At 39.5% G+C, this 14805-nt stretch overlaps 1 protein-coding gene across 13 annotated transcripts in view; it reads right to left on the bottom strand.

Moving 5' to 3' along the window:
• Positions 1–14805, bottom strand: part of Dock10 (dedicator of cytokinesis 10) — a 250045-nt gene that overhangs the window by 150134 nt on the left and 85106 nt on the right. The window contains exon 1 of one of the 13 annotated variants that reach the window (XM_026785424.1): positions 12100–12266. The exons of 11 other annotated variants lie outside the window; for them this stretch is intronic. In XM_026785424.1, coding sequence (XP_026641225.1) covers positions 12100–12183 — 84 coding nt within the window. In that variant the 5' untranslated portion in view covers positions 12184–12266. Of the gene's footprint in view, positions 1–12099; positions 12267–14805 lie in introns of those variants that run through there. One more of the 13 variants, XM_026785426.1, reaches the window with a different exon arrangement.

Genomic DNA, 14805 nt, shown 5'->3' with positions numbered 1-14805 from the left:
AGAGAGAGAGAGAGAGAGAGAGAGAGAGAGAGAGAGAGAGAGATATTTCAGAGATGCCCACCTGGTATTGGATAGCCATTGGTTAAGCAATTTGTATGCTTCCGTGGAAAAGACTATGTTTCTCTCACCTCAGTGTTCCTCATTTACCTGTAGTTCTTGGTCTAGGGTTGGAGTCTCATGAGAAGAGGGAAAAGTTGTATGAACCAAACGTTATTTAATTTTTTTGATTAATGAGTGGTAAGTCAGTGTACATTTGGGCTAAGCAAGCAGGGCATATGTTGGTTAATATTGATTGTCAACTTGACACTTGCCAACTTGGAAAGAAGAAACTCTCAACTGCAGAATTGTCTCTATAATGTTCACTTATAGAATCTCTGTGAGACATTTTCTCAGTTGTTAAATGATGTAGGAGGACCCTACCCATTGTAGACGATGTCATCTGGAGGCTAAGGGTTTGGATTTATAGCTCAATAGGAGGCTAGAAGCAGGCCATCAGATAGGATTCCTTTGAGGTTTCTGTTTCTAGCTCCTGCTTTGAGTTACAGACTCAGCTTCCCTTAATAATAAATTATAACTTGTAACCCAAATAGACCCTTTCTTCTCAAAGTTGGTTTGAGGTAGTGTTTTTGTTACAACAGAAAAGTAAGTAGGGCAGTAGCTCAATTGGTAGAGTACTTGTCTACTGTGCACGAAGTCCTAGGTTCTAATCCCAGGGCGGCATAACTAGGCATGATGGCAGAGATTTACACACAACTTCTAATGGTATGCTAACATAATGCCTAAGCCTTGGAGTGGGGAAGCTGCCATCCTGGTAGCAATCCAGTCTGTCCAGACTGTTCAAATGACAAAAAACAAGTAGACTGTCCATGTCCTAACTGGAGGCTTTAATTTCTCATAAAAAATAGTATCACAAAATCTGAATTGATTTTATTGGAGCAATTCAAAATCAACTGGGTGAAAAAAACGACAATGAAGAAAATAAGCATTTTTAAAGATCACGTGACTGAATTGCCAACCTTTCTCCAGAATAGAAGTACAGTCCAACTAGAAATTAATGTAGACTATCTAGCCTTATTGTAGTGAAGTTTAAAGTCTATGAGAGTTGGTGGTTGTAGGTTCTCTATGAAAAGAAAAAGCAGTGAGAATGCCTGCCTCACCCCTATGGGCAATGAGACCATCGGTGTGGTAATTAAAACCCTCGTCCCTTAGTTTATATATGTGTATAAGACTTAGTAGAGGTGATTTCCGAAGATGAAATGATGTACTTATTAGAATAATGCTCATCTATAAAACTGTTTTCCTGAGTGTTATGTAGATAAAAGCTGGCTTATAATTTTTACTGCTAGTAGATTGAAAGCACCTGAAATGTGTATAGGACATACTCAATAAACACGTGTTCTATAATTAAGTACATATCCAGTCATCCAGATCTAGGGATAACCTAGAATTTAGCTAAGAGGAATAAGCACACCCAAGATATATTTGAGGATATTTTTGTAACATTGTTTTCCTTACAAGATGGAGAAAAGTATTCAACTTCTTTGAAGGAGGACAAGAAAGGTGGGTTGGTTGACGGTGACCATTTCTAACCAGGGAAGACATTAAAATATAGCCTTTAAAAAGAAGTAATTTTTAAGAATCATTGGTAATGGAGAAAAGTATAAATCTGCACAAAGCTTTAGAAAAGACATTAAGAGAAGGAGGGGGTCTGGAATAAATCAGAGAAGAACTGTGTGCATCATGCCATGAATCTGCTAAACTTTTCAGTAGTTCATCAGATTTAGTTAGCTGTCAATATTTTACATATAATTGGTGTTTCTGTTGTTGAAATATGAAGTAGGGTGGGTTCCATGATCAAGTATTGCTATAAAAGAAAGGACAAAGAAAAGTACTGTCTCAGAAGGTGAACAGTTCAAGGTACTCTTGATGATATTTCTAGACCCACACATCACGAGATTAAAAATGAACTACTTAGACTTCTAAGACGTAGTAAAACTTCCTGGGCATGGCCTGATTCAGAAATTATGAAAGATGAAGCCTATGAAACAATGAACGCTTATTAAGGCTAATTTTTCTCAAGTTTATAATAAAATAAAGATTATTTATTATTGTTTAATAAGACTGAGAATAAATAATATATAATAGGATAACATCACAAGATTTTAAAACTAAAAAGAAACCAATTATCTACATAGATTTAAACATGATTAGCTTACTGCATTTGGGCAGTACTGTAATATTCAGGATGTTGTTTTTATGTTTTTGGATGAACATGTGTTGCTTTCATCACGCTAAAAGGATGAACTTGTTTTTTCAAAAGAATCAAGCCATCATTAAACACTGGGGAGTTATTTGATTTTAAAATTGTTTACCCTTTGAAAATCCACCAGAGAGGAAGCCCAGAAATATCACAGTGGGGCTTCACATAGAGACCCAACCACTAACAGATTCAAGTAATTACAATAAAAGACACACAAAACACTGGGGGAAAGAGACCAGAGAAAATAATTACAGATTGGGCATGTGGTTCTAGAAGCATATGCCAGCAAAACAGAGAGGCACAATTAACAACTTAATAACTGAACTATTTTTAGCTTTCAAGGGAGCCACATGCATTAGGTAAGTTACTTATACACCATCCTGAAATGGCGCTTGAAGCAAAGGTTCCAACAAGAAACCCTAGTGGGAAGCTTAGAATCTTGTAACTACAAGCTATGTGACTTGGGCAAGTCATGAGAATCTTGGCTGAAGTTAATCAGGATGAATAAAAGATCGAGGAGATAGAGATCAGCGTGGTAGTCATCTATGTACTATGTACCAGCAAAATATAGACTTGTTTTATTTGAAATTATACCTTTCCCAAAGACTTATACCCAAATCAAGCCTCATCCAAGCAATTATACCAAGAACCTGAGTTCTTCACTTATGAAAAACTGTACTATATATTTTACATTTGTTATCTAATTTTCCCTTAAAATATATTGAAAATGAATGATTCTAATCAAAGTAAAAGAAGTAATACATTCAAATGAAAGGGGGCAGCTGTCCCTATGTATCTCCTAAGCCAAGGCAGGCCTCTCTCTCCCCTTTAGGAAAAAAGAAGGGGAACTGCATGCCTATCAGAAATCCACATGACTTTGGAGTCTGCCTTTTGTTTTCTCTGAGAAATAACCTAGACAATATTTTCATTTTTATATATTTCAGATGACAGACAAGGATCAAACTTAGAACTGGTTTTATACTAAACCCATTAGTCTCGCAGAAGCAAATTTCCAGAGAAAAATCAATGTAAAAATTATGCTTCAAATCTCATTCTACAGCTCTGACTTCCACAAGTACAAATGGAGTTGCTCTGGAAAGGCTGTCAGAATCAGGAGAGTCAAACAGTGTCTAGTCAAACCTTTGTATTTGGAGGTCACACATGCAAACCTGGGCTCTAAATTGGAAGTGTAATCAGGAGAAGTGAGTTTTTAAAATTTTTCTAGATCACTCTAGTCCTGTTGTTCTACAGTAGCTATTCCTGTAAAATCCTGGTCTTTTCAAAGAGATAGTATGAAAAGAGTTTTTCCCCCATTCTTGAAAAGTTTCATGATCTTTCTGTGCCACACCGTGTATCCTGTGATGTTACTTGGGACTTACCAGTCTTCTTTGATCCCTTCAATACACACACACACACACACACACACACACACACACACACACACACACTATTTCCTCATGTCTGAATCTGTGAATCTTTACTTTCATATCCTGTCATTTACTGTTATAACATTAACTTACAAAAATGTCTTTTTGAGGGGATATAACTAATATGTGACTAATATAACTAATGACACAGGAAGACAAGCAAAACCAAAAATGTGCTTTAGGACCAGTAGAGTAGGCTCTATTAGCACCCAAGGGAATTCAGAATTCAGAGTAAACAGCTCTTAGTGACTAGGCTATTTAGAGGAATCCCCAAAATAATCATAATCCTTCCTAGTTTGAGTCCATCAGAGCACTGTACAAATGACATAGTGGTCAAATAATTTCAGTGTTTGGCTGGAGAAATGGCTCAGTGACTAAGGGGACCTGAGTTCAATATTCAGCATCCACATTTGTGGCTAACAATGTAACTCCAGTCCCAGAGGCAAATATTCTCTTCTGACCTTGGCAGGCACTGCACACATGGGATGCACAGACATACACACAGGAAAAACACCAATGCACATAAAACACAAACTAAAATATAAAATAAAAGCAAATGAACTTCACTGTTATTGAGATAGCAAGCTACCAAGCATGGTGGCACATACCTAAAATCGCAGCTGGTGGATTTTTGTGAGTTCTAGGTCAGCCTGGTCTACACAGTGAGTTCTGTGAAACAGCCAGGGCTATACAATAAGACTTTAGACTAGAGGGGGGGGTTAGGGAGAGGGAGAAAGAGAAGAAGAGAGAGAGAGGGTTAAATTTCTTAGAAGAAATCAAAGGTCTAAGTGAACAAAAGTTCTTTAGATGTTAACAGAAACCCAGGGTTCGTTGACCTTAATGTGATTGGAATAAAGCCAACATCCACAGTATTTGTGCTTACTACAAATGGGAAGATTGGGGAGAGCCCTTACAGCTGCATCTATGGCCACAGCTGTCACCCCATGGTCGTGTGACAGATTTAATTCAGCCTTTCATCAGGGGGAGTTCCATTGGACAACATCTCAGAAGCCTGAGCTTCAGCAAACAAGGCCAGTGTTTCTTTCCAGAAAGGAAACGATTAAGTAAGCCATAAGGCATCTTATGCTGAACCTTTAACCTTCTTTCTGTCCTGAACCACAGAGTTTCATGAGAATGGAAAAACACTCGCTAAATCAAAGTTAAGAACTATACAGCTGGACAAACTCAGATGAAGAAGTTTCGAAATGGTTCCCTTGGCAACAAGACAGACAGATTATGGAAAAAAATCAAGCAGTAGCTGCTCTTTAAGTATTAGTTCATTTCTGAAATGTGAATGACTATTAACCTAGTAAAGTATATTAAACTATATGATATTGATGTGATTAATTTTCCATATTTATTAGTGTTCTATTAGAAATCAAAGGCAAACCAGTCTTAAAGAATTTATTATGTAAGGGATACTCTCAAATTTAATTCAGTTTTGTAGTCTTGTTTTCTTTTTAGGGAAATCTAACCCTGTATATTTCTTTGGAACATTTTAAAATGTTCACAGTTCTGCATAGCAAATTAAAATTAAAATCAATGACAGTAAATGTCTCTCCATATAATGGTGGTGCTTATAAAGATATAGAAAATATCCAACAAGATCTAAATCAAATTAAATTACATGTCTCATTTAGTTTTCTAGAAACACTTGAAAGATAATAAATATCATTAAAAATACATCACAACCCAATTACAAGCCTGCCTGACACCAGGGAAATTAATGCCTCAGAACAAGCTGCAGGGAACTTTAAATTAATTTATAGGAGGTCTGTGATAGAAGCCACGGCCAGCTTATGCTCTGACACCATCTTAATACTTTGACAGTCTTAACAAACTATCAGTCACAGGTCAAGCTTTTGTGTGTATGTGTGTGGCATGTATGGACTTACACACAAGCACAAATCAAATGTGAACAATCCTTTCAACTAGATTTTATAGTTTCAGCAAGTCTTCTCCAAATGAGAACCCATTCTTTGTGGTCTCTTCCTTAAAGACTAATCATGATGGCTCTGATCATTAAAGTCACTAGCTTCTCTGATGGCCAAAGAGGATGTAGCCTAAGCAAAGCCCTTAGAACCTTTCCCTCTGGAGTTCCCAATCTTCAGTGAAGGCATGACAGGGTTGACAAAAGACTGGAATCTGTACATCTCTGGGGCTGAGCCTCACAACTGACCATTGCATCTCACTACCAACACAACAGGGTTTCCCCTTGCCTACTGCATCAGTGGCTGTGATTTACTTCCTGGCTTTTCCCCAAGCCTACCTATGTCCTGTTTTCATCTCCCTTCTCTGGACTGTGTCTGTGCATGTCTGTGTCTGTGAGTAGGTTTCTAACTCTTGCAATTAAAGAGAATTTATTCCGTAATACCAGGAGCCTACCACTTTCCAAGTGTATTCAGATTTGAATGCTAATTTACAACCTCTTGCACCCAACGACTTCTGCCTTTGAGTTGTAGGAATTCAACAGCTGTGCATTATGGAGACATCCAAATATCATTTCATCCTGTGGAAAAGATGCACTGGGTATCACAAGCCCTGTGAGTGAGAGGTTTCAATAACTTCTTGGCTTTCCAAGGTCATACATGGAGGGTAGCTCTGATCTCTAATTTTCTGTCAGCACAAACTCATCCAACCATCACTTTTCTAGGATGCCAGAAGATGAAGATTTTGAAGCCAGACAAACAAAAGTATATGCTCACATTTGCTGTCAGTGCTGACAGTCATGGGCTGTAATTTTGCTCTCCATAGGAGGCACTTGTTTGTGCTGGGGGTGCTGGCGGGTCTCTTTGCTTGTAACAGCATCTGGAAGCCATGATCAGGCTCAGATTGCTTTGCTTTATTCTATTTTCATCTTAGAGGTCGTGGTTGGGGTGATTTTTATATTAATATGAACTCATGCATGTTTGCTTACAGAAAAAAAAACACAGTTACATCAAAACACTTAATAATAGTAGCAATAATCATTGTCATTTAGTTTACCATAACTGGCAATAATAACTGATTTCTTATTGTTGCTATTATGGTCAATGACAAGGACTATAATACACACTAAGACCCTCTCTCTTTGAGTACCAATATTAATTCCAGAAGAGATCAACACAGTTGATTATATTTTCCTTGGATTCTGAAAACTTATGTAACCAGTAAGTTGGTGGGAGAGTTGATATTGAAGTTCACTTAGACTTGAAGACTGTGACCCACTCTGACAGCAATTTCTACTTGCAAGAGCCAACAAACAAACAAACAAAACCAAAACCAAACAAACAAGAAACCAAAACAGAATTTATTTTCCTGTTGTCAATCTAGAACAGAGCTGTAGTTTTGGGTACTATTCCTGCTCATTTTGTGATCTTTCTTTCCTTCCTTCCTTCCTTCCTTCCTTCCTTCCTTCCTTCCTTCCTCCCTCCCTCCCTCCCTCCTTTCTTTCTTTCTTTCTTTCTTTCTTTCTTTCTTTCTTTCTTTCTTTCTTTCACATTGTAGAGCATTAGAAGTCTATAAAATGGAATGAAACTCAGGAAAGAAACTGGCAGGGATGTAAGACAAAAAGTTATTTATGGGAGGGCAAAGAAGATGAGAAGAGAAAATGAAAAGGTGGATTCAGGATCTATATAATGGAGACTGATAATGCGGTGTCAGGATTCACAATGGAAATTGCCAGTACTGAGTGAATCCTGTGTTTGCATGTGTGTATGGGGCATGTACATGTTCATGCAGGTATGTGTATGTGTGTACTAGGGTGTATGTGTGTATGCACACATTTGGAGGTGAGTGGTCAATGTAAGGTGCTCTCTCAACGGCTCTCCAGGCTCTGCATCTCATTCCCTTTGAGACAAGCTCTGTCATTGGACCTCGAGCTCACCTATTGGGTGAGGCTGGCTGCTCCAGTCTCTACTGCCACCCTAACTCGGGTCCTCAAGATTACAACAAGCCCTTTACTCATGGAGGCAACTCCCCAGCCCTCAAGGAAATCCTTTTTAAAAACTCCATGTCAGTAATGACTTGGTTTCATGACCTCACTTCCGAAGCACTGTGAACTTCCTCTTCTAACAATTGACCCATCTTACACTCAGATAGACAGGTGGGTCTTTGCTGAATTAATTCTTTTTCCCATAACAGTCAGCCTCAAGGAAAGGGAGGTCATTCTTGGTTACACTACAGACTTTCCTTCCAAGTCCAGTTTGGAGGCAGCCATTCTATAGCTCCCTGGCATCTGAGCTACCTGCCTCCTTCTTGCTCTCCACTCAGATTCCCCTGATCTGCCTTCACATACAGTCTCAGGGTGGATCAAGTTTCAAAACACACTTCTTCTTTTGTGTGTGATCTGACTGGGTTCAGAAGTCTCTGGTAAGTCCTGCTTCTTGGTTTTCTTTCAAAGTACCTTTGTGTGTGTGTGTGTGAATTTCATCCTTGCAATCCAGTTTTGTTTCAATCCTGCCCCAGTCTCCCTTCTTATTCCCCAAGCATCACGCTGTCCAATGGTAGGGTGCTTACTTCATATGTTCAAGGTCCTGGGTTTGATCCCCAGTGCCACAATGAAATAAAAAAAAAAAAAACGTTAACATATCACTCCTGGTCCTTACTCTGTGCTTCCCTTTTGCTAATTAGCTCCATAACAGTGCTGTAGATAGACTGCTCTCAATGTTCGTATACCACAAGCAGTAACAGCCAAGGAGGATGTGTGAGCAGGAAGGGAGATACAAAGCTTAGCCTGACCTGAGGCACAGCAGGGCGATGCAAGACACCTTAGAAACCCAACAGAAGTCTTTCCAATCAGTGTCTCTGCCTATAGGGTTCATGTCGTAAGGGGCTCACAAGCAACATTCCTAAGGAGAGGACAAACTGCCATGCATATCTGAGCTTTCCCAAACACCCAGAAATCCTGCAGATTAGTAATCCTCAATCCAGTGACAACTTTGAAACAATGAATCACATTTATTTTTAAAACTTCTGCATTTGGTTCTGACTGTGCAGATGACAGACATAATAACTCAACTTAATCATGGATCGGATCTTTCCAAATTAAGTCATGAAAATGACAAAGGAAATGATCTTTTCATTAAGACTTCCTATGCACTAGAGACTATGTTAAATAATCCTGATAAAAATAAAAGCAAACATTTAATGCAGTTTAAGAAGGAAAAAAAAAACCCATCCACTGGAGAACAGCACATAGAGCTCTAAGATTCAAGGACATAGGCTGACGATGACCTCACAAGTAAGTTTCACTTCTGCTGAACATTACCCACAACACAGTACTGTGTACCTTGTATGCTGCCTCTGAAGACATGGCCCCAAACATATAAAGCTATTTCTTAGTTAATGTATTTGAAAGTTGGGCAAGTAAGCTAAGCTTCCAGACAACTTATGTTTCCATGCAAAGGAGTGATGTAATAGCGGTTTTGTTTTTATTTTCTTGAGGCTCAGGAGTCTAACTAGGGCCTTGCATGTTAGACAAACCTTCCACCATTCCATCATATCTCTGGTCCTCAAAATAATAAAAAGTCCAACAGAGCAAATTGTACAGCTTTAAGCAGCGTTTGAAGGACACTGAATGCACAAATACTGTCAGTCTGGATCAATAGAGTATAAAATTTGAAAGGCATGTATCTCAGAAAGTCTCGGTTCTGAATAAGTATTCAAGATTATTATGAAATTCTGTACATTTTAACTTTCCCTGAGAGTAGGGATTGAATATACTGCCAATGGTCACAAGATCATAGGTGGTCAGAGGGAAAGAAACAGTGGTAATTACATCCAACAATCATTATCTTCCTTTCATTGCAGCATGTTACAATATTTAAACAATTTAAAGGCATGCATTTTTGATTCCCTAGCGTGACTTTAGGTCTCTGTCAAAGGAATTCTGTCACTTGATTTGCATCTTCTTTACCACCTCTTCAGGCAGCTCCGAGGGCAATCTAAAGGTGTAGCTTTCTGTTTAGAAGCACAGACAAATGTGCAGTGGAAAGTTCCCGCTGGCTCTGGGTGGACTTCTGTTAACCTGGGTATACACCAGAGAGGACATGGCACACTCTGAGGCAAGCCCCATCCCATTCACACACAGAATTCTGGAACCCTCAAGCACCAGATGGTCAACACAATCCAGATGTATTTTTACTGAACAGCTGTGTTTTCAAACTTGCTCCTCCCGTATGACAGAATCCCATGCACCCTGTGCCTTCAAATGAGCCACCTAGAGAAACCTGTACTGCAATTATATCCTTTTCTTCCCTTGCCCTTGGAAATAATGATACTTAAAGAATAATCATTTTGTATTTAGCAGATTTCAAACTAGACTCAGCACACATACACGTAATTCTAACATGGCATCTTAAGATGGGATGGGAGTTAGAGGAACATTTCTCAGAAGGGGAAACAGAGGTTCAGAGTGGTTCAAATAATATGCACAAGTACAGAGACTGTGAGAGCCAGGCTGACCCCTGGGGTGTCTGGTCATGCGCCCACTCAAATTACTTACTTCACTTTCTTGGAGTCTGCTTTCCAAAATGAAAGCCCTATCTTAAGGAAATACTTAAGAATGGATTGAATAATTCTCTACTCAATAGAAGAGAAAGCCTGTGGAAGTAGATATCCCTATCTTAGGCAGACCAAAACCAGGCAAGTGTAGCAGAAAAGTCCCGAGTGTCTTCCACAGAAGAAAGCTAACCACTGTATGAATGCTCTTAATTAAATTTGAATGCATTGCTACCGAATGTTGTGGGAAAACACCAGGTCCTTATTGGCTGCTTCTCCCATAGTACTCAGTAGCAATACATTCAAATTCAATTAAGATAATTCATAGAGTGATTATCTTCACTATACCGTGAGACACTGGGGACTGTCCTCTTGCCAATACTGTACGTGTGGTGGATGTAAGATAGACTCATTCTTCTCCTGTGTGTTGTCTCTTTTAGTGGGAACAAAAGGCAAATCTAGTGACACAGTTCTTCTAAATACCGAGAGAGATGCAACAGGAGAGTTATGTTTCCTGTACTGGTCTGAAGGTTGAAACCGTCACACACCAAGAGAATTTTTGAAACAATTATATTCTCTAGAAGACTAAAAAGAAACATCTGTGGCTGCTCGTCCTGAGCTGGTCAAGAGGACACAAGTGAGCTCACGTTTCTGGCAATGAGGAGCAAATTCTGGGGGGAAACCCAGGCCATGTGCCTGAGGAACAATGCCAAGAGGCATGATTGTTTTGAGTTTGTCCATAGCAGATATAGACTCCTGAGATAGTGGCTGAATGAATCGCACAATGTCAACCTTACAAGTCAGAAAATAAATTCTGCTCTTTTCTCAGGGTCATGAAGTATTCACTGAGGACGCTTCATAGCAGCTGTCTTTCAGGGTGGCTGCCACCAAGACCCCATAAAGAAAGGACAGGGATGTTGCTGAATGTCTTACAATGCATTGAAGACTCCCCAATAAGAATGTTCAGACTCCAAATGACCATGATTTCGAGGTTGAGGGCAGCTCTGAAGATGTCATACAGGACTTGATAAGCTCTGCAAAGTGATCAGCCTTTCAATGAGCCATTCAGTGCATTGCTGCAGCCTTTGTCATATAAAGTGAGCCTCCCTGTCACAGGAGGTGCTCCAGTAATCGGCTTCCACTGACTTCTACAGAATTATACATTAGTATCTGTAAGGACATGTTTCTGCCATAGCTGTCCTTTCATTTTGCAAGAATAATAAGGAAGAACCATTTTCACAGTAAAATAAAATCTTTCTGACCTTTTATAATCTTCCTTGGCCCTGTTGATGAAATCTTTACCCTTTCCTTCCTAGTTTAAATTGTTCTTTCTAAGAATATTAAAGTGAATTAGTGGGACATGATAAATTGATATTTAAGAAAATATAGTTGTAAACAAATAAGTATATTGGAGTCTTAATTTGGGAAAGAGAGTGAGCGGAGACTACAATTCACATTTGTAATCCCTGGCTCAGAATCTGAAGCAAGAAGATTGCCAGGAGCCTGAGTCAGCCTGGACTCCACAGTAATTGCAGGCCAGTCTAGATTACAGTGTGAGAGTCTATCTCAGACATATAAATCCCAAACCCAAACCAAAAACATAAATCCAAAAACAAACAAATGGAACCAAGAGAAACAACTTCAGAAACTGTAACTACACAAACGTTAAGATAAGCCTAGGTGAACTCCCGACTGCTCTGGCAATGATCATATTAAATCCAGTATCAGGATTTCTCAGTTACATAAAGTTGAAAACAAGGTGACTTTCACAATAAATATTCAACTTGTAAAAGGGCCATTCATGAGCCCAACAGAATACACTGTTGAACAGAGCACTCTGCCCAGTAGCTCGTGACAGAAACCTGCTCTAACACACAACATTTTCCCGAGAACACATGGCCGAGAAGATGAGAAGTTTGCTCAGATACCTACAGCACTAACCCTGTGGATCCCTTCTGGGTTCACTCTCTTCACTGTCCGCCTCTTCTTCCAAAATTCTTTTCCTCGGAAGCTCATGATAGGCCTTGAGATTGAGTCATAAAATACTTGAAAAGTCCCGATGTCCTTAGACCTGTTCTTCCCGAGGCTTCAACAAAGCTGGTTGACCAAATCTCTCTGCTCCCCTAAGAAGGGAAGTGTTTGTGCTACATCTATATAACTTAACAGAAAGGAAAGGCGAAGCCACAAGTCACCACTTCCTGTGAGCAGCTAACTATCAGCTGTTGAACTGCTGCTTTCGTCCACAAGTTCTCCCTGGGCACCCGCATTAGTGCAAGACAGCGACACAGACCATCGATGGTTTGTATGAATGAGTCCACCCTCGATGTAGCCCATTGGTACCTATTGGATGTGCAGGCACAAGACAGGACTAGATATGGAGAGTCTGACAACAAACACATCATTTGATTTTTCTGGTGTAAAATTTTTTAATTATTATTTTCAGGGTTGAAAATAAAGATAACCTTTTTCTCAGTTATGGCATTGCTTAACAAACTAGGGATGCAGCCTTTGCAGTAGTGTCAAGTGTTCAGAAACCGCCAAGCCTGGCAGGGATCACAACTCTAGAAATGTATGTGTAAGTTTTCCTAACTGTGGAACTCCAAGTTCTTGCCTCACAGTTTAGGGCGCTAGGCAAAGCACCTTATAAGAAGCACATACTATTCTCAAGAAACTCCTAAGCAACTTCCTCTCTTTCTTGCCTTTGCATAGAGTCTGTCTTCTATTCCTCTTTAGGCGCCACGGCTCTAAAGCCTGGAGTCCCTCCCATGCCTCAGCTTCTGCAATCTAAAACTGGCTCATTTTGGTGAGGCTGTAGCTTGCTAGAAAAACACATCCAATATATAGTGAGACTAAATGTCAAGGCCCAGCCTGAGGCAAAAAAAAAAAAAAAGAAAAAGAAAGAAAAAGAATTGACTGGCTCCTTTCTCTATCTCCTTGACTGTTGAACACCGCTTTCCTTTAAAGGAGGCATTACCCAGGAGCATCTGGGGATATCTACTAGACAGATCTCATGGTGACCGCCAAAAAGGGGAAACCCGGTAGCTCTGTAGAGCATGGTCCATGGGACGGCATCACTGGGGAGCTCTAAAAGCTGCATCACCAGATCACCAGCATCCTGTTGCATCTTGCCCCATTCTGATTCAGTCCTTTTTCAGAAATATGTTGGAAGATGAAAATAACGAGGACAGTGAGCAAGAATCATAGATAAACATAAACCAGACAATGGCCGAATCACAAGGAGTCACTGTCAGGTTCATCAGACAAGACATTCAATTCCAGTACATGATAGGAATTGATTAGGTGACATTTTTGGGCATTGTTGGGCTTTGTGAGAAATGTGTGACACTTCCTGCAGTTTTAAGAAGCTGTGTTGGACAAAGAATCCCACTAGAGTTTGCAGAAGCTTGGGTGAGCTATATAGAAATGTATTTCTTAAGGAAGCTTTGAATAACCATTGAGGGTCAAGAAGGTGAATACAAGGGAACAAATATTGAAGGTAAAGACATCCAGTATGAATAGGCATCAGGGGAGAAGGGACGGTGTCAGAGACTGATCTTTCTTGGCTAGTTGCTCACCCATTTTAGGTCTCCTTTTCCTCACTTATCAAACAGACATGTCATAGTCACCACTTTGTAGAAATTGTAAGGATAATTCAGAAAATGCTTTTAAAAAGTCAATTTATTATATTGACTGTTATATCATAAGCACAGTTATTAGTTAACATAGAGGTTAAGGGTTACAACAAAACTAAATATTAGGAAAAAGCTGGAAGTCAATGCTACCTACAGCCAAGAATTAAACAAGAGGAGTGGACGGTTGAAATTTGAAGCCAGAGATGGTTCCTTTATGCCTTTGAATGTCAACATCACTAAAGTTTCTATTGTGTTTGACAATGATAATGACTACTGAGGGATTTCTGAACAATAATCAGGATGATATTTTAGGAGGATCTTCTCTGGGCAGCTACAGGCAGGAAAGGTTGCAGATACTAAGTTTCCAAGTGTTTGTATCAATTTACAGCAATGGCTCCGAGGAGACTATAAAGAAGTACTTAGCAATCCAACAGAAAATAATGGAAGGAATTTGTTGAGTAAACAGTAGGTGCTGGGTGTTGGCCCAAGAGCTTATTTAAACTCTAACAAACTGACCACCAAGTAAGCTTGTTATTATTGCTGTTTTCACCCTAGTCCCACACAGGAAGATGGTCGGGGTCACAATAACAGGAGGCCCAAATCCAATTAACGGCATATCTAGGATTGAGATCTTATAGGTTCCTGAGTTTGGCTCCCAGATAGATAGATCCTATTACACGGGAATAAGAAGAAAAGGTTTCTTTATATACATTGAATGTTCAATGATGGAATGTTGTGTTAAGAAGACAGAGGAAGGTATGTCCCTAAAATGCAGGTAAGAGCCAGGTTGGAGATGTGAAAAGGAAAGTCATGGATAGATCTCATTTGAGAGGCTGCAGAAGTAAATTGAATTTTGCAGAAACTATCATAGAATAGAGATCATGATCCCAAAGTTGCCCTGAATGTGGCAGATGGAAGGCAATTCAGAAAATACTACAGCGATTATCAGCAAACTACAGAGCCCAGGCATTCTGACAAGAGGTATACAAATAAGGTAGTGGGACAC

The sequence above is a fragment of the Microtus ochrogaster genome, linkage group LG2 (genome assembly GCF_000317375.1).
Source record: "Microtus ochrogaster isolate Prairie Vole_2 linkage group LG2, MicOch1.0, whole genome shotgun sequence".
In the NCBI taxonomy this organism is placed as follows: Eukaryota; Metazoa; Chordata; class Mammalia; order Rodentia; family Cricetidae; genus Microtus; species Microtus ochrogaster.
The sequence above is the reverse complement of the archived record's forward strand: the minus strand, read 5'-3'. Positions and strand labels throughout refer to the sequence as shown.